Consider the following 26,771-nt stretch of genomic DNA (forward strand, 5'->3'; position numbering starts at 1 on the left):
CGGCGCACGCTTGTACAATCCTTCCATCACACAATATAACCGAGACAGTGTGCGAACAAATCAAATAGCCTATACAAGAATTTATCAAAATATCCATCGTTGCGGAAAACAGTATATCTAGCTTAAGTAAATACATTCGGTTATGCTTTACAGTAAGTCTAGCTGAACCAGTTAGAAAGCAAACTTTTTTTATGAGTTTATTTACTTTGCCCCTTTTGTGAAAGCGACAGTAATAATATGGAGCAATGAAATATTGGCACAATATATCTGATGCAAAAAATAAAATAAAATAAAATAAAATAAAATAAAATAAAATAAAATAAAATAAAATAAAATAAAATAAAATAAAATAAAATAAAATAAAATAAAATAAGGACGCTAGCCTTCTGAAACTCTTCTGAAGACCACAATATTTTGGAAAAAAGCATTTTTTATGCTTGAATTTAAATTTATGGTCAGCTAAAGTTCTTCTGAAACTTTTTAAAGGTGAACCGCTATTTAAAAAATTTATGATAAAGCACTAATTTAGGAAGTATTGCAAATGTTTTTTGTTTTGCTGATTTTTGCAGCCTCTTTGAACTTTAAAATTCAGATTATGTCGTTACTTAATTTTGTATACTTGCAGGTGTATTTTAATAAAAATAGAAAAAAAATATAATAATCAAATATAAATCAAATGGTAGAAAATTTGATAATAATATTAATTAGTAAATTATAAAAAAAAAAAAAAAAAATATATATATATATATATATATATATATATATATATATATATATATATATATATATATATATATATATATATATATAGTTTTGTGAGGTAAAAAAAAAATAAAAGGGGGGCCCTTGGATATGTTATAGCCCCAGGGCCCATTGTGTTCTTAATCCGGCCTTGACTAAAAGAATCTGCTGCTTAAAATTTTATGAATACGTCTTGCTTTTTACACTTATCCGGGTACTTTTTGCATTAAAAAATATACTCTTTACTTCAAAAACGAGTGTTTCCCTTTGATTGACATTGATGAAATACTCCACACAAATAAGAGAAAACCTAAACATTCACAGAGTTTGTGATGAAGATGATGTTGTTTATTCATGCAAAATAAGTTTGAGGATTGAAATTAAATCTACAGTATCTGCTTCATTTTAGAGCTTTAGTGAAGGCGGGTTGATCAAAGAGTTTTTTTTTTTACCTCAAGGACAAAAGGTGTAGGTCACACTTTATTTATTTTGAGGGTCCGTTTATTGAATTAAGTTACAATTGGGGTTAGGGTTCATGTAAATTGATATGTACTTGCAAAGTTTCTTATAGTCAGTTAAATGTCTGATGAAGGAGGAGTATCAAAAGATATTAAGCAGTATATTATACTCCAATGGACCATCAAAATAAAGAGTTACCAAGGTGTAGACAGAATTCTAAGACAACACAATGGTTCATTTGACTTTACTTTAAGGCTCTATGTAGATAACAAACACTTAATTTTAAAGAAAGTGTCTTTTGAACTAGATCTGCATTCAGTCCACCAATTTCCAGCATCCATGCTAGATGTAATCCTGAATTGGTATGAACTATTATAGAGGGGTCAAATTATATTATTATGTTTTTCTCTGAACAACAGCTCTGAAAAGTATGTCAGCTGAGCAAATGAATGGAAATGCCCATTCTGTTCTGTCATTAGAACCCCTTTTATAGCATAAACCACAACAAATCCTTACATCAGGATTTGTTGCTCAAGGAAGCACATGGCCAGTTCACTACAGGCTCCAGTTAGCCTGCCTAAATAGGCTCTGATCTAAAAAAGCTAATCATTCTGGTGGAAAAGAGGTAGATGTATTGTAGACTTACTCAGTTCTGTCAGAAGAAACAAGTGTGATCTGTAGTTGATGTTGAAGTATGAATCAGAATCAGAAAGAGCTTTATTGCCAGGTATGTTCACACATACGAGGAATTTGTTTTCATGACAGAGCTTCTACAGTGCAACAGGATAACAGAGACAGGACAAAAACATATAATAAATATATTTTAAAAAAATAGAGGTAAGTAGTGAGTGCAGTAAGTAGTAATGTTAATTACATTAAGTACTTTTAATGTTCATGTTTTTTCTTTCCATGCTGATTGGTTCTCTGCATTAACCAATGTATCTGCTAGCATGTCATTGTGTCTCCTGATCATGCTCTGGGTCAGGATTCTTCATTGAATTGGTGCAAGTCAATTTCTTATCAGTTCTCAATGTGAGGCTGCCCCCATCTGGCTGAATGGTGAATTCTTGCTTTGGACTGGCCCGTCTGTTTGTTTTGAGAGTTTTGTCTGGTTTGGTTTGACAGTTTTGATCACCATTAGTCAAAAGTGTAACAGGCTAATATACGGTGATAGGCGCACACACCCACTGATGAGAAAGAGCAGTCTTTTTGGAATTTATTGCATGTGGAAAGATAAACGTTTGTACCATGTGTGTGTGGGTGTGTGTGTTTACATAGTTCTGTGTCTTTGGTAAATGCAGAAGAGAATATTGTAGATCACATTCAGAGTTTCACACTTTTATGTTAAAACCCTTTAATGTTTTGATTTCAACAAATCAGATTTGCTTTCAAGCCATCATAAATTAAAGTGTCTGTCTGCTTCATTAGGACTTGATCACTCCGACAGCTCTTTTATCTTATGTCTAATGTGGGTTTGTGTGAAAGACTGAATATAATCTTTGAAATCTTGCCAAAGTTTATTTTCAATTTAGCAAAAGCTAGTTTTGTTTAAAAAATAAAATTAATACGCAGAATCCCATCACTGCTTTGGACTTGAATGTAATCTGAAACATATTTAGTCTTTTTTCTTTATATATTAGAGGTCTCTCGGTTTGGTTACGATTATCATGCCATTAATTTGGTTCAATTCGATATCCTGGTGCCCAATGCTGCATTGACAGTGTTTTCTATACACAATTTAATATTTTACTTCATAGCACAACCATTCTTGTATTAAAATTTATAAATATATTTATTTATTATTTGTAATACAATTTTGTCCTTTAATACAAACAATCAGATATATGAACTGCACCTTTAAAAACTCAAGAACATGCACAGAACAACATGAGCCTTTATAGCAAATAAACAAATGTAAATATCCCTCTCGCTTTCTGAGTGTTGTCAAGCAAGTTCTTACACGCACTCAACAGAAAGGGCTGGGATTGGCTCTAACGCTCTGGCGCTATTCACCAATGAGTGAAACTGATAAACGGATGCAATCACAGCTGATCCGTGACAGACGCGGAGGAGAAAACTCACTATGCAGACACGCGCTCGTGTCTGTATCCAGAAGTATTACTGTCTAAAATATCAATGAAGTGGCTTGACAACAACTCGCTGAATGTCCTTGAGTGGCCCAGCCAGAGCCCAGACCTAAATCCTAGTGAACATCTCTGGAGAGATCTAAAAACGGCTGTACAACATCGCTTCCCATCCAAAGTGAAAGAGCTAGAGAGGTACTGCAAAGAGGAATGGACAAAAATTCCCAAAGACAGGTGTGCCAAGCTTGTGGCATCATATTCAAAAACACTTAAGGCTGTAATTACTGCTAAAGGTGCTTCAACAAAGTATTGAGCAAAGGCTGTGAATACTTATGTACATGTGATTATTCTGTTTTTTTATTTTTAATAAATTTGCAACAATTTCAAAAAATCTTTTCTCACATTGTCATTATGGGGTATTGTGTGTAGAATATTGACGAAAAAAATGTATTTAATCCATTTTGGAATAAGGCTGTAACATAAAAAAAAATGTGAAAAAGTGAAGCACTATGAATACTTTCCAGATGCACTGTATTTTTAGGGATTTCTGACCTTTTAAGGTGAGAATGGTGGAGAGTGTAGTCTGGAAAGTTTGGGGAGTAGAGAAAAGATTCTCAACCTGGGAATTTAACTCTGGTAACCGTGTGCACCATATGTGTCAATGTACTAACCTCAAGGATATTGGCACTGATTTCCTGAACAATCTTATCCCATATGAAGCCTTGAAATGATTTGTTCATGTGAAAGATATTGGTGCTGATAATTCTAATCTTTTTGGCTCCAGCAGAGAGGGTTCGTCTTATCCCTCATGGTGGGCCAGCTGCAGTTCATTATAGACTGGGATGGGCTCTTTAAAAGCCACTGCCATGAGTACAGTCAGCAGAGACAGAAACTCAGTGTCTTCTGTTTGTATCTAGTACTCCTCTCTCAAGTCAGCTCCAATAGAATACAGAATGATAAAGACAAGTTGGTGGGCTTCCAAAAGCAAAGAAAATCAATATAGCCTTTATTTTCTATACCAGTTAACAACAAGTGGAATGAAAACGCTGTTTCTAGATATGTTTCTACTTTGTTCTTAGATTTTGGCCTTGTTTGATTGTGCAAAAAATGAAACAGTTATGTCATCCATTTAATGAACAGAGTGCTAACCATCTCATAAACTTGAGCAAGTCATTATATATCAAGAGGAAATCCAGAAATGAATTCCAGCTGAATATGAGAAAAAGTTAAGCCCTGAGAAGTGTTGTTACTAGAAGGCATAACGCTGTGGCCGAAAGTTAAAGATAATTATTTATTAAAGTGCAATTTAGATGTGTAATGTGAAGGGATGCTGACAACAGAGGTGCGGATCCAAATGCAGGGTTTATTAGCAGGATGGTCAGGCAAGCAACGGTCGATATAGGGGCAAACAGATGTATACAGGAAATCCAGCGACGTGGTCAAAACACAGGCGAACGGTCAAAAGGCAGGCAGCATACTATGTAAACAAACAAACAAACAAACAAACAAACAAGGTGAGGGTCAAACACAGAGAGGCAAGGCAAAGGACACCGCATCATAATGTTCACAAAGAGTATAACAAGACTCAGCAATGTGTGAGTATTTGAGAGGTGTATAAATAGTCTGTGTAATTAATTCTGAATAGCTTCAGCTATGTGTGTTTGTAATCATGGGGATCTAGGCCAGGTGTGTGAGTGGTGCATGACTGGATATGTAGTTGTTTTGCTGGCAGATTTGTCGTTCCCCAGTGATCTGCATGGGCTAGATTGCTGGTGACTGTGACAAAACTGGATGACAGTTGTTTGTTCTGTAGCCAGTTAGAGCAACAATTACTAAGGGACTAATAACAATGAATTTTAAAACTGCTTTTATTCCAGCAAAACTAAAGTAAAAAATTAAAATTCAGAATATATTTTATAGGAAATACTGTAAACATGTCCTTCCTCCATTAAATAGCACTTACTGCAGGACATATTTGAAAAATATTTTTTTTTAAATCACAGAAGAGTTCATAAATTTGCCTTCAACTGTATGTGACTTGAACTAGTGCACATATAGTGCAGTGTGTGGAGGGCCTGTGAGAGAGCTGAACGCCCATGCCCTCACAACTTCATGAGTAAATATTTACCCTGATTTGAGCAGAGATCAGATTCGGTCCTGTGGGAACAGAAACGAGATGAGGGTTAGCTATGAATGAAAATCTGAAATATAAATACTGAATAAGTATGAATGAACCTCGGCCCCTGAATATTTGAACTGCAAAAGGAAAGCCTTTGCATTAGAAATTAGAAATAAAAGCAACTGTATTGTGCAAAATAATATTTTACCGTTAAATTTTTGTAAAGTTATGTCCGATAACATCCTAAAGAAAAACATTTGTATTTGTAAGCCCTATAGTGTATTCATTAAAAATATAATATGCATAAACCCTCATAAAAAATGATGTAATTAAAAATTATATATATATATATATGTATATGTGTGTGTGTGTGTGTGTGTGTGTGTGTGTGTGCGTGCATGCGTGCGTGCGTGCGTGCGTGCGTGCGTGCGTGCGTGCGTGTGTGTGTGTGTATATATTTATATATATATATATGAGCAATATCACTGGAGTATCAGTGCGATATGGCTGTAAATCAGCACTGATGGGAGGCGTGCGTTGGCTCGTCGAGTCCCTTAGTGTCCCACCAGTGATGATAAACAGCCATATTGCACTGCTATAAGTGTGATACTGCGTTTATACCACAGTTCGACGGCATAAATGTGTATAAAACAGAAAATGGAAGTTTTTTGCACAAGGAACTACTTTCTTCCGCCTTTCATTCCCATGTGCAGCTGACGTCAGAACAGCAGAAACTGTTACTAATTCCCCAACGTCACTTTAGAACTACTGTTTGAATGATTATCTTGCGTAATATCTAAAGTGATGACAAAACAGGTGATTTTGCTCACATTTTAAGATTATAATGCTGATCAGCATGAAATGCCATCAGTCTACAGAGATTTCCCAGTATTTCTCTGTTGCAATCGGGAGATTAAAAAAATAACCCTGAAAAAGCCAAAACAAAGTAAACACTACCAGATTACTATGGTATAAATACAGCACTACAATATATAAAAAAGAGACAGATAAACTTAGAATGTCACTTACCTGTTTTATAATGATTGAATCACCTGTGGTATGAAGTATATGCTGCATTTTTCCTAAGGACTTATTATGCGGTCTTTGTGGCCATCTTGTGGCAGAACGTCAACCATCTTTGCTCTGCTCAGTATGACAGGCTGTTGGCCACCAACATGTTGAATCTCCGAAATTATGAATATTTAAAATAGGCACTATCCTTATAAATAAACTGCATAGTTGCAATCTAAACAGCTTCATTCTCACCTAAAAAGCCTGAAAAGTACATTATGTTGTCCAATAGCTGCAATATTTGTCAAACTGTAGTGAGTTATTTAGTCCCTCTTTAGTCCTAGTGTGGGCAGAGTAATACACAAGGTATAAAGAGGCTGTACATGTGCTGATATTGCTTTAATATCTCACGGCTATCAGCCAATCAGATTCGAGAACAAGACAGAATGGTTGAGTGTGTATATATATATATATATATATATATATATATATATATATATATATATATATATATATATATATATATATATATATATATATATATATATAAATATATAGTTTAACTGTTGTATATTTATAGTTATAGTTAACAGTTTAACAGAGCAAGGAAATTTTCACAGTATGTCTGATAATATTTTTTCTTCTGGAGAAAGTCTTATTTGTTTTATTTTGGCTAGAATAAAAGCAGTTTTTAATTTTTTAAAAACAATTTTAAGGTTAATATTATTAGCCCTTTTCAGCTATATTTTTTTTGATAGTCTACAGAACAAACCATCGTTATGCAATAACTTGCCTAATTACCCTAACTTGCCTAGTAAACCTAATTATTCCAGTTAAGCCTTTAAATGTCAAGTTAAGCTGTATAGAAGTGTCTTGAAAAATATCTAGTAAAATATTATTTACTGTCATCCGGGCAAAGATAAAATTAATTAGTTATTAGAAATGAGTTATTAAAACTATTATGTCTAGAAATGTGTTGAAAAAACTTTCTTTCCATTAAACAGAAATTGGGAAATTGGGCTAATAATTCTAGGGAGATAATAATTCTGACTTCAACTGTATATGCACTTTTAAATCCTAAATAAAAAAATTTAAAGTAAAATTTAAATCATTATACTTTAATAAACTCTTGTCATACTTTAATGAAATTAACCTATTTATTTTACTAACATGCTAAAACACACAAAAAGCACTGATAAAGATTGTAACTTTTTATAGTAAATGTTTTTAAACTTGTTAGCGGTCTGTTTTTTTTTTTTTTTTACAACAAATCTCCCTACTTTAGATGTTGTATAGTACATTCCTATCTTTTTGTAGTTTGAGGTACAGTAGCTATGCAGGGAATTACTATATAAATCCAACTGTGTTATGAATTAACTTCAAATGTAGTCTCCAGTAAAGAGTTAACGCAGAGACAGTCATCTGGCAGCCCCGCCCTCTTCACGGGCTGTGACTCACTGTTCAGCTGCCAGTCCCACAAACACACATAAACATAAACTCACTCACACACACACACACACACACACACACCCGTATGAGGCCAGCATGCAGCATGTATATGAGTTCAGCTGTCTAAACTGCTGGAGGACAGAGAGAGAGGGAGTACTCTGGAGCTTAGTCACTTTGAAACTTTGCCTGTGTATTATCATTAGTTGTACATTTATTTAACTGCAGCTTTCCAGACTGTAAAAAAAAGTGTACATACTGTATATATGAGGATTAAAAATGAGTCAATGGGATTTTAAACTGAAGGATGAGGACTAGGCAAATGCGAGATGTTTAATGGAGTTCAGTCATGTGTGCGTGGCTCCATGTGTTCGTTACTCTTCTACGACAGTAAACCTGCGGTGGGAAGCATGCGTTTCAGACTACAAAGCTGATTTTGGAGGGAAAACTTGCAGAAAATATGAGTTTGCCAACCGGCTGTGTCTTTCTTCCAACGGCTGACCGCACTTTTAAAGTTCGGAGTGTCAATCTGTGCGGCTCCCCGTGTGCTGTCAACTGTCCAATTGACATTGTGCAGAAACGCAGGCGGTAACTCATGATTTTTATATTATTTACTTTCTGTTATGTCATTTATGCGTGTTATTGTAAGTAAAATAGAGTTTGGCATCTTTAAAAGCTCATTTTTATTTCTGATTTTGTTTTAATGCCACTTTAATCAGACTTTTTAAGCAAGATTTAAGTAGATTTAAACTGAAAAGGACACTGTGATGCTATCAGAATATTTATTTGAGCAGTCTGACATTTCTAGCTCCACCAATTGCATATGTTTGGGGGTGTGGCTGCTTGTTTGATTAGCCAATAGCCCATAGGGGTAGGGGCTTTTGAAATGATTTTATAATTTGAGTTTGAAATCATTTATGCATGTTATTGTAAGTAATCTAACATTTGGCATCTTTAAATGCTAACTTTTATTTCTGATTTTGTTTTAACGCCACTTTATTCAGACTTTTAAGCTGAATTTAAGTGGATTTACATTAAAATGGAGACTGTGGTGCTTACAGAATATTTGTGTGAGCTGTCAGACATTTCTGGCTCCACCAATTGCATATGTTTGGGGGTGGGGCTGCTCATTTAACTAGCCAATAGGAGACGGGGATAAGGGCTTTTGAAATGATTTTATAAGTTGTGTTTGAAATCATTTATGTGTGTTAAGTAACCTAACATTTCATCTTTTAAAGCTAACATTTATTTCAGATTTTGTTTGAATGCCACTTTAATCAGACTTTTAAGACACATTTAAGTGCATTTACACTGAAAGGGAGACTGTGATGGTATCAGAATATTTATTTGAGCAATCTGACATTTCTGACATTTCTTACTTTTATTTCTGATTTAGTTTCAACGCCACTTTAATCAGACTTTCAAGCTAGATTCAAGTGGATTTACACTGAAAGGAAGACTGTGGTGCTCAGAATATTTATTTGAGCAGTCTGACATTTCTAGCTCCACTAATTGCATTTATTTGGGGGTGGAGCTGCTTGTTTGATTAGCCAACAGGAGATGGGGGCAGGGGCTTTTAAAGTTATTTTATAAGTTGTGTTTGAAATCATTTATGTGTGTTAAGTTAAGTAATCTAACGTTTGGCTAACATTTATTTCTGATTTTGTTTTAGCACCACTTTAATCAGGCATTTAAGACACATTTAAGTGCTTTTGCACTGAAAGGGAAACTGTGATGCTATCAGAATATTTATTTGAACAATCTGACATTTCTGGATCCACCAATTGCATATATTTGGGGGTGTGGCTGCTTGTTTGATTAGCCAATATCCCATAGGGGTAGGGGCTTTTGAAATGATTTTATAATTTGAGTTTGAAATCATTTATGCATGTTATTGTAAATAATCTAACATTTGGCATCTTTAAATGCTAACTTTTATTTCTGATTTTGTTTTAATGCCACTTTAATCAGGGTTTTAAGCTGAATTTAAGTGCATTTACACTAAAAGGGAGACTGGTGCTCAGAATATTTGTTTGAACAGTCAGACATTTCTGGCTCCACCAATTGCATATGTTTGAAGGTGGGGCTGCTTGTTTAACTTGCCAATAGGAGATGGGGTAGGGGCTTTTGAAATGATTTTATAAGTTGTGTTTCTAATCATTTATGCATGTTATTGTAAGTAAACTAGCATTTGGCATCTTTAAACGCTTACTTTTATTTCTGATTTAGTTTCAACGCCACTTTAATCAGACTTTCAAGCTAGATTCAAGTGGATTTACACTGAAAGGAAGACTGTGGTGCTCAGAATATTTATTTGAGCAGTCTGACATTTCTAGCTCCACCAATTGCATTTATTTGGGGGTGGGGCTGCTTGTTTGATTAGCCAACAGGAGATGGGGGCAGGGGCTTTTGAAATTATTTTATAAGTTGTGTTTGAAATCATTTATGTGTGTTAAGTTAAGTAATCTAACGTTTGGCTAACATTTATTTCTGATTTTGTTTTAGCGCCAATTTAATCAGGCTTTTAAGACACATTTAAGTGCTTTTGCACTGAAAGGGAAACTGTGATGCTATCAGAATATTTGTTTGAACAATCTGACATTTCTGGATCCACCAATTGCATATATTTGGGGGTGTGGCTGCTTGTTTGATTAGCCAATAGCCCATAGGGGTAGGGGCTTTTGAAATGATTTTATAATTTGAGTTTAAAATCATTTATGCATGTTATTGTAAGTAATCTAACATTTGGCATCTTTAAATGCTAACTTTTATTTCTGATTTTGTTTTAACGCCACTTTAATCAGACTTTTAAGCTGAATTTAAGTGGATTTACATTAAAAGGGAGACTGTGGTGCTAACAGAATATTTGTGTGAGCTGTCAGACATTTCTGGCTTCACCAATTGCATATGTTTGGGGATGGGGCTGCTCGTTTAACTAGCCAATAGGAGATGGGGGTAGGGGCTTTTGAAATGATTTTATAAGTTGTGTTTGAAATCATTTATGTGTGTTAAGTTAAGTAATCTAACATTTCGTATCTTTTAAAGCTAACATTTATTTCAGATTTTGTTTTAACGCCACTTTAATCAGACTTTTAAGACACATTTAAGTGCATTTACACTGAAAGGGAGACTGTGATGGTATGAGAATATTTATTTGAGCAATCTGACATTTCTGGATCCACCAATTGCATGTGTTTGGGGGTGTGATTGCTTGTTTGATTAGCCAATAGCCCATAGGGGTAGGGGCTTTTGAAATGATTTTATAATTTGAGTTTGAAATCATTTATGCATGTTATTGTAAATAATCTAACATTTGGCATCTTTAAATGCTCACTTTTATTTCTGATTTTGTTTTAGTGCCACTTTAATCAGACTTTTAAGCTGAATTTAAGTGGATTTACATTAAAAGGGAGACTGGTGCTCAGAATATTTGTTTGAACAGTCAGACATTTCTGGCTCCACCAATTGCATATGTTTGGGGGTGTGGCTGCTTGTTTGACTAGCCAATAGAAGATGGGGTAGGGGCTTTTGAAATGATTTTATACAGTAAGCTGTGTTTGAAATCATTTATGTGTGTTATTTTTAGTAATCTAGCATTTGGCATCTTTAAAAACTAACTATTATTTCTGATATTGTTTTAATCCCACATTAATTAGACTTTTAAGACACATTTAGGTGCATTTACTCTAAAAGGGAAACTGTGGCGCTATCAGAATATTTATTTGAGCATTCGGACATTTTGGCTCCACCAATTGCATATGTTTAGGGGTGTGGCTGCATGTTTGGTTAGCCTATAGGAGATGGGGTAGGGGCTTTTGAAATGATTTATAATTTGTGTTTGAAATCATTTGTGCATGTTACTGTAAGTAAGCTAACATTTGGCATCTTTAAAAGCTTACTTTTATTTCTGATTTTGTTTTAACGCCACTTTATTCAGAATTTTAAGCTAGATTTAAGTGGATTTACACTAAAATGGAGACTGTGGTGCTAACAGAATATTTAATTGAGCAGTCTGACATTTCTAGCTCCCCCAATTGCATATGTTTGATGTGGCTGCTTGTTTGACTAGCCAATAGAGGATGAGGGAAGGTGGGCACAATAAGGTTTCATTAGTTAATGTTAGTTAATGTATTTACCTACATGACCTAATAATGAACAATACATGTACAGCATTTAATAATCACAGTTCAACATTTACTAATTCATTATTAACATCCAAATTCCAAAACATTAATGAATGCACTGTGAATTAACATCAACTAATAATTGACAACTTTATTTCCATTAACGAAGCTTAACAAATATGAACAAATACTATAATAAATATGTTGTTCATTGTTTGTTCATGTGAGTAACTAATACAACCTTAATGTAAAGTGTTACTCAAATCATTTATTCATGTTACTGTTAGAAAACTAGCATTTGGCATCTTTAAAAGAGAATTTTCTTTCTGATTTTGTTTTAATCCCACTTTATTCAGACAAAATTTACACTAAAGGTGGATTTACACTAAAAAGGAGGACAAGGCTCTGTGGCGCTATCAAAATATTTGAGCAGTCTGACATTTAAACTTCTGGCTCCACCAATTGCGTATGTTTGAGGTGGGGCTGCTTGTTTGACTAACCAATAGCAGATGGGGGCAAAGGGCTGAAAGTGCAATCATTTCAGACCAATTGATGTTTTGATGAAGACCTAAAAAATTATATTTGAGTTAGCTTTTGATGTTATATTTGGTGTGTTTATTATTTTAAAAAGTGTTATTTGTAATATAGTGAGTAGTTGGATGGCAGTTTAATAACCAGACTGTTGTTTTAGTTTGTACATATCTTTATCATGTATAGTAAATGTTTTATTTTAGTGTACTTTTGGTATCTTGTGGTTAAGCATCATTCAAATGAGAGAAATTACATTCTATTGCAGTTGGCTAGATGATATAATATGGCTTTTTTTAAGATTTCAAAGATGAAACTTTTCTTCAAATAAATTGAAAATTTAGGATTAAATTAAATGAATAGAACATTTATAGCAATAAGCTGCTTTATTGGTTGCAGTTACATTCTTGTTTTATTATTAAAATGAATATTTTATCTGCCACAGAAAACATATGCCAGAGTAATTGATGGATCGTTCCACTTTGGTTACCCCTGATAAGGGACTAAGTCAGTGAGTGTAAAAGTACACAATTACATATACATTTAAACGTTGCTCTCAGCAGTGTAGATGTAATAAGTAGTTAAGTAGTAGTTAGTAAATACTGACTGATATGCTAATTCTAAATTATTATTGGGTTAAATATTTTAACCCTTTACTTGTCACCCACACTTTTTGAACATAAAATGCTCTTCTCACTCTTCTAGTGTCTACAAAAGCAGCAATTGACCCGATCATCCCCCTCCCTAAACCTAATCTACAGTGTTTTCAAAAGCAATCCAAAAAAGAAAAGCCCTCACGCCACCAGATTTTAATATTTTCAGAACTTCCAACGTTCTCACCCTGTTATTTTCTCCTTTTTGTGTCTCAAGTCCGCTGATGTACATGGTGAGCTACTGGGAAAACAGCAGAAAAGCTGTCCCCACTGAGGTCAGCTGGTAGTGTGAAAAGAAACAGAAGCCGTTCGTGGCGTCATACCGCCCCGTATCGTTCATTTTAAAGATGAAATGCAGCGATACGTAGCTCTGGCTACAAAATTCACGCTCTCCAGAAATGTACACAGGAGTGCTTTTTCACAATGAGCTTAAATTGAAAAAATTAACTTTCAGTAAGATTTATTTTGGGTGCAGTACCATACATGACCACCAGTTGACTTTGAGTTTCCTTTGGTTGACATATGAGTGCACATCCTATTTCGGTGCATGTTTTAGGAATATAAACCCTATTTTTTTATACTTTTGACAATATTTAAAGTAGACATACATTTTTAAAATAGTATGGGAAGTTTGGTAATATTTTATTTGAATGTAGCCTCTAACATCTAAAATGGAGGTATAGAAGCAAGTTTCTGTAATGAACTTAGACTGGTTAAAGGTAGGTAGATTTTTAGCCCATCACTGAGTCTGTTTATTTACTTTTGTAAATATGTAAATATATGTTCATTCAATGTTTATGTTAATTTCAGTAATATTATTAACTAATATGCAAATGTTTAAAGGATTTATGTACAACACAGTTTGTAAAGTAATACTTTCTGTTATTTAGCAGATATAATATATGAGAGACTTACTTATTTTACCAAACAACTGGATCTAATACTGTTTTTTTACTGTTTTTTTTTTTTTTTTTTAAGTTTACTCCACTTAAAATTGAGGGAAGCAGAGCTTTTTAAGCTAGCTCGATATACTGAAATCCAGTCAAGTGCAGTACTTGGGTCAAAAGTGGAGTCAAAAAAAATATTGTGCTGCAAATTCCCTTACAACTTTAAGTTGAGTCAACTTTTTTACAGTGTAGATTTGCAATGTAAACCTTAAATAAAAGTTTAAATGTTAAATTTTAAAAATCTGTTGCTAGAAATAGCAAAAAAAAGCCAAGAGATTCAGTTTGGCCCTGATTATAGGCTACATTATTGTGCAGTATGTTTAAAAAGAAAAGCAGTGAAAAGTATCTACAGTATATTATGCTTAGAAAATTCCATGTTATTGTCTGAAGTTCCTAAGAGTAGGCTGTGATAATCATTCATGATATAAAAGATGTACAGTTGCAGTCAGAATTATTAGCCCCCCTTTGATTTTTTTTTCCTTTTTTAAATATTTCTCAAATGATGTTTAACAGAGCAAGGAAATTTCCACAGTATGTCTGATAATATTTTTTTCTTCCCGGGAAAGTCTTGTTTGTTTTATTTTGGCTAGAATAAAAGCAGTTTTTAATATTTTATGAACCATTTTAAGGTCAAAATAATTAGCCTCTTTAAGCTAAGAACAAACCATGGTTATACAATAACTTGCCTAATTATCCTAACCTGCCTAGTTAACCTAATTAACATAGTTACGCCTTTAAATGTCACTAAGCTGTATAGAAGTGTCTTGAAAAAATATCCATTTTTAAAACATATGCTAGATAAGTTGGTGGTTCATTCCGCTGTGGCGACCCCTGATTAATAAAGGGACTAAGCCAAAAAAGGAAATTAATGAATGAATGAATGAATGGCAAATTTAAAATAAATCAGTTATTAGAAATGAGCTATTAAAACTATTATGTTTAGAAATGTGTTGAAAAAAATCTTCCCTCCATTAAACAGAAAATGGGGGGAGGTGGGGAATAAACAGGGGGGCTATTAATTCAGGGGGGCTAATAATTCTGTCTTCAACTGTATATGCCATGTATAAAGTCAGTCCCATTTTCTTTTCTTTGGAAACAAAAATTAGAGCAGAGAAATCCTAACATACCTTTAGAAGTACATTCACTCAAAGCATCCGCTGATACTATATGTAATGCAGGTATGAAATATGATGCGGGTCTTTATCTGCAACATGTCCACTAGTCTTTTATCTCTGAGCAAATTAACGTCACTCATGGTCGTGCACAGCAACACAGTCTGCCATCATTGGCCTCTGCTAGTGACCTGAAAAGAAATGTGTGTGTGTGTGTTTACATGGCATAGTTCAGAATCTACAATTAGAAATCTTGTTTTAACAGAGATTTGTTTTTCCCAGTCTAAGTTTAGCTTGCTTATAACCCCTTTTTTACATTTTAATTTAAACAAGTAGTGTTAATTAGTTACTGTAATTTAACTTTTCTGCTAAAAAGTGATTATTTTTTTACTTATCATTTAAAATTAAATTTAATTTAATTTAATTTAATTTAATTTAATTTAATTTAATTTAATTTAATTTAATTTAAAGTCACTTATAATGTAGATTCCATAAATCATTTAAAGAGCCCCTATTATGACACACTGCATGACTATCTGGGCTAGCGTTCCGTCGCTGTGTTTACACTGCAAGATGGATCGGCGACAGGGGCTTTCACATTGCATGACTTTACAATAGGAAGAATCACCGACAACTTCATCCAAACTACGTCTCACAGCCAAAAACACGTAGTATATCTTTTGTTATTAACTACATAACAAAAGCCTTTAATGGGGTAGAAAATGTACATATTCGCTCACCTGGGTTTTAAGGGAATTATCAATTTCTCCTCAACTTTCTTTTTTAACTTTCTGTATGAAACGTCAAACAGACACGGGTGCTTCTGTCAAACCTCCACCAGTTTTTCCTCCATTTTCCTGCTTTTAACTTCTCCCTAACCTCTGGTCTGGGCTATAATGCTGAGGTACTTTAGCAAAAATAAACTTCAGCCACTCATTTTCTTTCTACAGTGTTTGTGGGTGGGGCTGGGGGGGTTCAATTTTCCCATCTGCGCACGCAGCAAATGGGCAGGGCTTGAGTTTTGTATCAACATCACGCCAGCATGTCTAAAGACTCGTTACCGCGACAATTCATTCGAACCACTATGAGTCAACTCTTTTATAGATAAATCAGCACTTTCAGTTTTAAGTCTTAGCTGGATATTTCACTTCACTTGTTACACACTGCATGGACGGTCATTTCAAAAACCCATAATAGGGGCTCTTTAAATAAATGTATCAGTTCTGTACAAATCAATTTAAAGAAGCAGAGCAATTTTAGGTTTTGTTATACCAACATATTTTGCTAAATAATTCTATTTTCCAACTTAAGAAGGTTACATTTTATTAGACGGTGAAACAATGAATTGTTTCATGTTAATATAAGCAGCGTAATTGTGCATATACAGTTGAAGTCAGAATTATTAGGCGCCCTGAATTATTAACCTCTCTGTTTATTTTTTCCCCAATTTCAGTTTAACGGAGAGAAGATTTTTTCAACACATTTCTAAACATAGTTTTAATAACTCATTTCTAATAACTGATTTATTTTATTATTGCCATGATGACAGTAAATAATACTCGACTAGATATTTTTCAAGACACTTCTATACTGCTTAAAGTGACATTTAAAGGCTTAACTAGGTTAATTAGGTTGTGGTAATTAGGCAAGTTATTGTATAATGATGATTTGTTCTGTAGACTATTGAAAAAATATAGCTTAAAGGGGGCTAATAATATTGACCTTAAAATGGTGTATAAAAAATTAAAAACTGCTTTTATTGAAGCCGAAATAAAACAAATAAGACTTTCTCCAGAAGTAAAAATATTATCAAACATACAGTGAAAGTTTCCTTGCTCTGTTAAACATTATTTGGGAAACAATTAAAAAAGAAAAAAAAAATTCGAAGGGGGATAATTTATCCAGCATATGTTTTACGCAGCGGATGCCTTTCCAGCTGCAACCCAACACTGGGAAACACCCATACACTCTTGCCTTCACACACATACACTACGGCCAATTTAGCTAATTCAGTTCACCTAAACCACATATCTATGGACTGTGGGGGAAACCAGAGCACCCGGAGGAAACCCACGCGAACACAGGGACAACATGCAAACTCCACACAGAAATGCAAATTAACCCAGACGGAGCTGGAACCAGCGACCTTCTTGCTGTAAGGCAATTGTGCTACCCACTGCCCCACCGTGATGCCCACATGGAACTAATACATTTGTCAATATAGTATGTAATGTTGACTAGTCAACATTATCAACAACAAGTGGATCAAAAATGTTTTTCAAAATGGCCACGACATTGACCTACTAAAATCTGGTCTAAAGTCAAGCGCAGAGCACATTAGTTATCCGCCTTTGTGAGTCCAAACACTTACACACTTAAAACACACTTACACAATAAAAACAAGTTTAGATTTGTCCATCTGTCGGGTTTTGGGGAGGTATGCATCACTATATGGGGCATAAGAATAAGACGTGTGATTAGTTTTAATTCTATAATAATTATAGTTTTTTTTATCTCACTTCATTATTATTATGTATTCATTTGTTGGAAATTAAAACAGAATTTAGAAATAGTTTTGAAACAAATTTTTGCGCTTAACAAACTAAATTAAATATGTGAGTTTCCACAATTTCCTTACTCCGCAAAAGTAAAGGAGAAAAGAGTAAAAGTAAAGTAAAGAGAAAGTAAAGAGGCCGAATAGAGGAGGCATGTTCTTTATCCTCACGCTGCAGATGGTCTGTTAAACTGTTTTCTCGCTAATGAAGCGTTCAGTTTTTCCACTAACAAAGTCCGCCATGTAAATAGCAAATGTGCCATGGCGCGACGCAACTGACTCTTAAAGGGAATGGGAGATGAGACTCAACAAAACACACTCATAACTCATTAAGAGAATAAGCACAACCCTGTTAGACCATGCGCCACTTAAAAAAGCGGTTGCAGCGAGTGGTTAAAATAAAAAAAGATTTTTGCTGCTTATTCAAACTACTTATTTAAAACGATCTGAAACAACACAATTCTTTTTTCGTTTTATGGGACAAATTAATTGTGTTATGTTCAATCCACTTAAATTTGCAAAAACAATTAAGTCATTAAGTTAACTGAATCGATCTGTGTTGGGACAACATGAAGGAATTGTGTGGAATTTTAGGCGCTTTTTGCAAAAAGTGATTACTTTAAAAAGGTGAGTAAATCTATTGCCTTAAAAGTGGCAAGTTGATTTTACTTAAAAAAATGTGAGTGATTCTGTTGTAACTTAGAACTGTTAAGTTTACTTAACTTAATTTTTTTTAGAATTACACAGTTCATTTAACTAATGATGTTAAGGCAATAACTCACTTTATTAAAGTCACCTAAACTCTTTTTTCAGTGTAGTAAAAAAACAGACATTCTTAATATGGCTCATTCGAGACAAGACACAACTGACTCCTACTTTCCTTAGTTTTTTTTTTTTTTTTTGAGGTGATTTTAGCTAATTTGAGCAGGAAGTGGCAGCGACCATGCTAGAATTACTCGTTTATTGAAACATTTAGATTTCGTCCACATCTGCTGCTCTACTGAGGATCCATCCCTCTCCTCTTAACCCTTTATCCCATCATGCATTGCATCTTTATGACTGGCCACTCAGCACTTTAATTGCCTCTGCTCAGTAACTGATGCATCCTGTCCTGTCACGATCGAAGCAATGTTCCAAATAAAGACCGATTCCTAATCAGCGCCAGCAGAGACACTAGAGTCAGAGCGCTGGAATACAGCTGGGCTTCAGGTGAATCAGGGCACAAGTGCATTGTGGGAGTAGAACTGCCCTCTATTACTGCAGACCTCTCATCGCGCTCTTCACACCAAGATCTTATTGATCTCATCGTCCCACATCTCCTTTCATAACACGAACACCTAATGACAACGGTCACATCCTAGTTCCCATTATACATATGTCTAGTTTCAGAGCCATTGGGTTCACACATGAGCAGAAAACAGACCACAGCAATGAATCTGGCCATGTTTAACCCTTAAGTTTACTTCACTATATTGCAATCAAATCCTAATCTAATAATGACTATCATTGGAAAGTTCTAAGTTTTCTGAATACATATTGTTGTTAGCTTGTGTTATGTAGGAAGAGTGTTAGGTTGAATTTACTGTGACTCTTCAACCATGTGGGTTACATATTTAAAGCATAATATTGGAGTCTAAACATAAAGCAATCTCGACAAACTATATGTCGATTTGAAAGCTTAAAATGTCTACTTTCTATATCTGGTAACTTATTTTTGAGCATTGTTATTAAGCAACAGTTATTTATTTATTTGCGACAAGCATACTCATTGTAAAGCATTACTTTGCTACAGCAATCAACATGTAAACATTTTTTTGTGGCTAAATTCAGATCAAATACCACCAAACTACTCTTTTTACTTTAGAATATGATGTCTACTTTAGGAATATTGCAAAAAAGTATAAAAATATATAGTTAATATGCCTTAAAACGTACACAGTTAAAGGGGGGCAGCCTTGTATGGTCACTAATGGAAGCCGAAAGTCAACTGGTGGTCATGTTTGGTACTGCACTCAAACTACATCTTACTGAAAGCTTATTTTTTGAGATATCAACTTGAAGTTTGGAATATAATTTGGTCAGATATTTAGCTTTACTTTATAAAAGCTAAATTAGGCTAAAACAGTTTTTGTAAAAATACATTACAAAATGTATAGATTTCATAAACACAAAGGCATATAACGTTTGTTTCATTTAACTTTTCATGCTTTTTTTGATTCAGTTACAATCAATCATCTATCTTCTTTAAAATAAAACCAACCTTATATCTATGCTCCAAAGTGTTGATGATTGGAAATCATTTAAGTTGAACGCCATTTTCATATCTGTTTAAAAAGTGGGTGAGACTTTTAAGGGGTTAAAAGGTGTTTCAGAACTGAAAGTTGGTTCATTCTATAATGTCTAGTGATCAAAAATGAAATTTGTGCGGTAAAAGTGTTTCCATCGTAGTTTATGTGCATTTTTTCTTATCAAATAAAAAGTTTATCCTAATCAGTTATGCACATAATTTTTTATGCACATTTTCAAAATTTATGCGCATCATGCCGTTTCCATCAACCGTTTTTGTATGCGCATATGCAAAATGCGCATAAAAATAGGTGGATGGAAACATAGCTATTGTCTCTCAGGACACACCTTCTCTTCACACCTAGGTTATGGAATGCTCTCCCTTATTCTGTAAGAAATGCTTCCATACTAGCTAGTTTTAAAAAGATGCTAAAAACTCATCTTTTTAAGATTGCATTTTTACATTCTTGATTATTCTGTTTATATTTTAGAACTTTTTATGCGTTGTATTTTATTGCATGTTTGATTTCTCTGTTGTTGTAGCGCTTTGGGTCTTAGAAAACTGCATTATAAATAAAATGTAAGTCGACGCCAGCAGTGTAGTGGTTAGTGCGTTGACACATGCACTCCAGTGCTCACGGCAACCCGAGCTCGATTCCTGCCTCGCAAACCTATGACGATCATTCCTCTCTCTGCTCCCCATGCTTTCCTGTCAATAATCTCTACTGTCCTATACATTAAAGGTGAAAACCCCGAAAAAAATTATTATAATAAAATAAAATGTATTATTATTATTATTTAGACCAATAGCCCATGTATTATGTATTATGAAGTGTTTTGAAAAGTATTTGGTTTCTTTACTGAAGACAGAGGTAAAAACCAGTTTTAGATCCACTCCAGTTGGCTTACCGACAAGGTCGTAGCACGGCAGATGCTATTAACATCATAACTAATGTATATATAATATATTTATAACACCTAGAAAGTCCAAAGGCCCATGCACATCTATTATTTGTTGATTTCAGTTCACCCTGTTATACAATTAAACCCCACAGTCTGATAAAACAAAATGGGGCAGTTGAGTGTAAATCCCCTTTTAATTAAATAGTACTACTCGTTTTTTTAACTAATCAAAGGCAACAGGTCAGGGTTAATACATCATATTTTTTGGTTTTGTTTTATGTGGCTTTACACAGTCAGTTGCTTTTTGGAATTATTTCGTACAATTATCAGATAATATGGCATGCTGTGCGCTTAATTGTGCTCACAAACCATTCACGTGGCCTCCATTTCCCAGGTGAGTGAAATTATATACTTATATACCCTCTCTATACATGTATTTGTTTTATTTAAGATCATTTATCATTTATCATTTTCTTTAGAACTTGAATGCACTCCAGTATCTGACAGATTGATTGGCTGTAGGCTCTAGAACAGTCATCTGAAGCGTTGTCATACAGTGTTATGCCTGGATTTCATAAATAGTATTGGATTTACTAACACAGACTATATCTGAAGTGTGTGGAAGTAATTTGCGTTTTCCTTCTATAGAAAAACGTCATAAGAACAATGTTTAGTGGCTCAGTTTATTACAACAGTGTTTTTAAAAGTCTAAACACTTTATTGATATAGTGTACAACCAATCACATGTGGTCAGAACACAAACGAGTCACATGTTATGAATAATAAGTATTAATTATTAATTATTAATTAATTATTAATTATTAATTATTAATTATTAATTATTAATTATTAATTATTAATTATTAATTATACAAGTATTAAGCATTTCTCCCAAAGAAAAGCCTGTCTAAGCAAAATGCTAGCAGGTGTCTGTTACTCTGCTCATGCTCCGCCTCTTTGCCCTAGTTTGGTATCCCTCGGTCTGTGCGATGACGTGTGAACAAAATGTTGACGGTTGGCTACGCCTACTTATAGCTTCATTTGCGTTCTTCAGGAACCTACAGTATGGGTGATGTAACGGATACTGCGTCCATATCTTCTACAGTTTATGGTTATAACTAACGTGTTTCAAACAATGGATCTGCGACAGAGAAACTACCATTTTTGGAAACACTCGTCACTACTTCGTATTTTAACCAAACGATGCATCGTACTGTGATAGTTTAGCCGTGAGTTACGTTGTTGTCTGGCAAACACAGACCAGATCAACTGAATGGATTTCTTTTTATTAATCGTTATGATGACAGTCACAATTACAATTAGTATTTAATTATAAATGTGTTCCAAAATCTTTACTTCATTTACAACTTTAGAAAATAATTTAGGAAAATGTAAACAGATAAATAAATGCAGTTTTGACAGCAGTTCACAGCTTGCCCTTTCTGATTCTCTTTCTCCTGTCCGTCTCAGATTATCTCAGTCCATTGTTTACGTATATCAATATTCAGTGCCACCTGTGCATATTTTTGGCACATGTTGTTTTAACAGTCAGTACAGAACTGGCTCATATTTTGCACAGCTGGCATGAACACATCAGTACAAACCAGTGTAAACAATTTTGAGTCGTTGGGTTTAATGAAACATACGTAAATATGTATACTTTATGATTAATTTGTGTGTAAATGCGACCTCTCTGAAAACTCACCTCAGAATTGACAAATGCTTCATAAACAGCAGATTTGATAGTTAAGTGTGTATGTTAGTGTTATTTGTAAATAGGCAGGGTGTCCATTGTTTATCACAATTTGCATAATTCCCGCCTATAAATATGTAAATTACGTTTTCAGAAACAGTGGAATATTGTGGACTGTCATTTAAAGGATTTGATCCAGTATTTTTTATAAATGCAAAATATAGACTTGGACATACAGTTGAAGTCAGAATTATTAGCCCCCCTTTGTATTCTTTTTTCTTTTTTAAATATTTTCCAAATTATGTCTAACAGAGCAAGGAAATTTTCACAGTATGTCTGATAATATTGTTTCTTCTGGAGAAAGTCTTATTTGTTTTATTTCAGCTAGAATAAAAGCAGGTTAAAAATTTTTATGAACTATTTTAAGGTCAAAATGATTAGCCCCTTAAAACATTTTTTTTTCGATAGTCTACAGAACAAACCATCATTATACAATGACTTGTGTAATTACCCTAACCTGCCTTACCTAATTAACCTAGTTAAGCCTTTAAATATCACTTTAAGCTGTATAGAAGTGTCTTGAAAAATATTTAGTCAAATATTATTTACTGTCATCATGGCAAAGATAAAATAAATCAGTTATTAGAAATTAGTTAGTAAAACTATTATGTTTAGAAATGTGTTGAAAAATTGGGGGGAAAAAATAAACAGGGGGGTTAATAATTGGGGGGTTCTAATGATTCTGACTTCAATTGTATGCCTACGAAATGTTCAATCTCAATAATGTTAACAATCTCTTCTAAAAAAAATTACAAAATAAAGAAAGAAATGTGAGAGAGCCTTTTTGACACAGCATTTTTATGAGATGCTTTGGTTGCCATGATTTTTTAACCATGACAGTAACTTACATCTAGGTCCACACAGAATCTGCACACACAGAAATCAGCAGAATTTAAGTCCATTATTAAGTCTGTTTATTTACTTGTGTAAATGTGTGTACATTTCTATTTATTCAGTTTTTAAATTAATATTAAAGTAATATTAAAACTGTTCATATGATTTGTTTACAATACAGTTTGTAAAGTAATAATTTTTAGCAGATATGTTAAATGAGAGACTTGCTTTGTTTACCAAAGAAGTGGATTTAATGGGATTTGCATTGTAAACATTAAATAAAAGTTAAAAAGGTTTTATTTTTTATTTCATATATTAGGATTTTAGTTGATCTGCTGTTTAAAACATATGCTGGATAAGTTGGCAGTTCATTTAGCGGTGGCGACCACAGATTAATAAAGGTTCTAAGTCGAAAATAAAATAAATGAATGAAGTTTTTAGTTACGATACTCCCAAAATCATTCCACTTAAATCCACGAATTTTATTTTATTTTTTACAAAATTCTGTGCAGAAATAGCAAAAAATGTCAGCAGATTCTCTTTGGCCCCACTTACAACTACTCTAGTATATCGCTCAATATAAAACTTCAGTAATATTCCAGTAAATTTTCCAGTAATATTAACTTCTTTGTTATTCAGTTGGTGTACAGTACAGTAGGATGGCTGGTCTGTGTATGTTTCTCACTCGTCCTCCTCTTGATATGAAAAATGTATAAAAAGTTATGATAATGAGCTCTGTTTTTTTTTTTCTGCCAGAATTATTCTCAGCTACTAAGGAAAGTTTTTGGTTGCATCAAAATTCATTGTATTGATTTTGCTTGCCAAAAAGAACGCAGGAGCTTTACATGGCATACACATGGTAGGAGAAGGTTTACTTGTTACATTTCGTTCGTACCAACCAAAATTTGGAAAACACAAACATTTTCATGAACCCAAAAATATAAGACAGAACCATAGACAGTCAAAGATATGGACGTAGTATCTGTGACGTCACCATAGGTTTCTTAAGAACGTAAAAGAAGCTACAAGTAGGCGTGGCCAACTGTCACCATTTTCGTGTCATCCCACCGACCGAGGGGATATCAAACAAGGGCAAAGAGGCGGAGCGTGAGCGAAGCCACAGACGCCTGCTAGCATTTTGCTTAGACAGGCTTTTCTTTGGGAGAAATGCTTGATACTTCATTACCTGCGACTCGTTTGCGTTCTTGTGCTTGGTTGAACACTATTTCAATAAAGTGTTTAGACTTTTAAAAACACTGCTGTAATACACTGAGCCACTAAACATTGTTCTTATGACGTTTTTCTACAGGAGGAAAACGTGAATTACTTCCAAACGATAAAAATTTTGTCTGTGTTAGTAAATGCAAGACTATTAATCCAGGCATAACACTGTATGATAACACCTCAGATGACTGTTCTAGACCCTACAGCTAATCAATCTGTCTGATTCTGGAGTGCATTTAAGTTATAAAGAAAATGATAAATGATATAAATCAAACAAATACATGTATAGAGATGGTATAGAAGTATAGAAGTTCCCTCACCTGGGAAATGGAGGCCACGTGAATGGTTTGTGAGCACAATTAAGCGCACAGCATGCCATATCATCTGATAATTGTAAGAAATAATTCCAAGTAGCAACTGACTGTGCAAAGCCACATAAAACAAAACAAAAATATGATGTATATATGCCAAGTGGCCACGCCCTTAATTATGCAGACTTAATATAACCTAATATAAACGAAACAGACGAGTTATAAAAAAAAACTTACCACTTTTTGGATACCCTTTGCAATGGGTACCTAGCACAACAAAAGGGTACCAAAAGGCGGAGCTAGACGCGTAGCTAAATGCTATTGGTTTACAGAGATACGTCAGTCTAAAGTGATAGGCAGTCTAAAAAGTCTAAAGATAGGCAGTCTAAAGTGAGAACGGTTTTGCTTTCTTGCTTGCGCTCGCCACGTGTTTATATTTGAAATAATGAACTTCTTGAGCTCATGATAATAACGTGCGCGTGATCATTGAAGTGCTTCTGACATCCAGTCCTTTCAGAAACAAACAAACGCAAGAGTGAAGCGCGAAAAAACAAAGGAAAAGTTGTAAAAAAAAAAGGAGCAAATGATTCTTTCAGCAACCTAAAACATGAACAAATTGCTATGTTTATCAATTATCATCACCTTTTGGACTATTATGAACTTCAAATGACGAAATTACTTTCTAACAGAGGTTACATGTGCTGGTGAAGATTAAAGATACTGATGAGAGGTTTGCTCTGACTGTGGACTATATATTGCATGTTGTTTTTGAACCCATATAAGGACTGAATGTATGCTGTGTGTAGTTTTTCTGTAATTGGTAACATATCGGGGACTGTAAGGGTCTGTATTGGTATCCTTTTGCCAGTGGAAACATAAGCCTGATAAAGGTGACCCGTACCGACCCGTACCGTACCATACTGTACCACTCAGTGGAAACAGGCCATTCGTTGTGTTTAAATTGTTCTGTTTTCATAAAAAGAGTTTATGATTTATGAAGCTCTCCATTAGCATCCCGGTCATTATCATGTTTCTCATTACTTTGTCCAGAAGGTCAGAACTAGACAGAATTTTCTTCCATTCAGGACAGTGGAGGCCGTTGCTTTGATCCCATGGCTCTGATATTCATTTGTTTAGCTGTTAGACCTTATATAGTAAAGTGCATGTTTTATCTAGCTAGTACTAGAGAGTTTATTAGGAGTTTATTGATCCAAAAATCATAGTTAATAGATAATACATAATATTTTTAAATGGTGCTTGTCAGCTTTAATAATCAAATTTGTTGTTGTTGGTTTTTTTTTTAAATGCAGTATGATTTCATGATTATACTCCTAAAGTATAATAATAATAATTATTATTATTATTAATATTATTTTTTTTATTTTTATTTTATTTTTTTTATTATTATTATTATTATTATTATTATTATTATTATTTTGTACATTTTGGAATAATATATTCACAATTTCACTTATAAAAACATAATTACACGGTTTTATCGAATCAAATACATATAAAGGGGAAATTTAGGTTTAAAAGATTGTTGTGGATAAAAAAGAAACTTAATCCCATTTTAACAAACACTGTCAATTAGCAACATACAGTCCATGTATTTGCATCGAATTATTTTTATTATCTTATATTTTTGTTCTTATTCGGGGGGTAAGGGTACATTTAAATAT

At 33.9% G+C, this 26,771-nt stretch overlaps 1 protein-coding gene across 2 annotated transcripts in view; it reads left to right on the plus strand.

The window, feature by feature from the left end:
* Positions 1-26,771, plus strand: part of pde4cb (phosphodiesterase 4C, cAMP-specific b) — a 183,912-nt gene that overhangs the window by 81,089 nt on the left and 76,052 nt on the right. Inside the window, exon 1 of one of the 2 annotated variants that reach the window (XM_056468025.1) lies at positions 7,952-8,448. The exons of the other annotated variant lie outside the window; for it this stretch is intronic. Within the exon in view, the coding sequence (XP_056324000.1) occupies positions 8,321-8,448 (128 nt within the window). The 5' untranslated portion in view covers positions 7,952-8,320. Of the gene's footprint in view, positions 1-7,951; positions 8,449-26,771 lie in introns of those variants that run through there. 2 annotated transcript variants of the gene reach the window in all.

Source organism: Danio aesculapii, chromosome 11 (genome assembly GCF_903798145.1).
Source record: "Danio aesculapii chromosome 11, fDanAes4.1, whole genome shotgun sequence".
Lineage (NCBI taxonomy): Eukaryota > Metazoa > Chordata > Actinopteri > Cypriniformes > Danionidae > Danio > Danio aesculapii.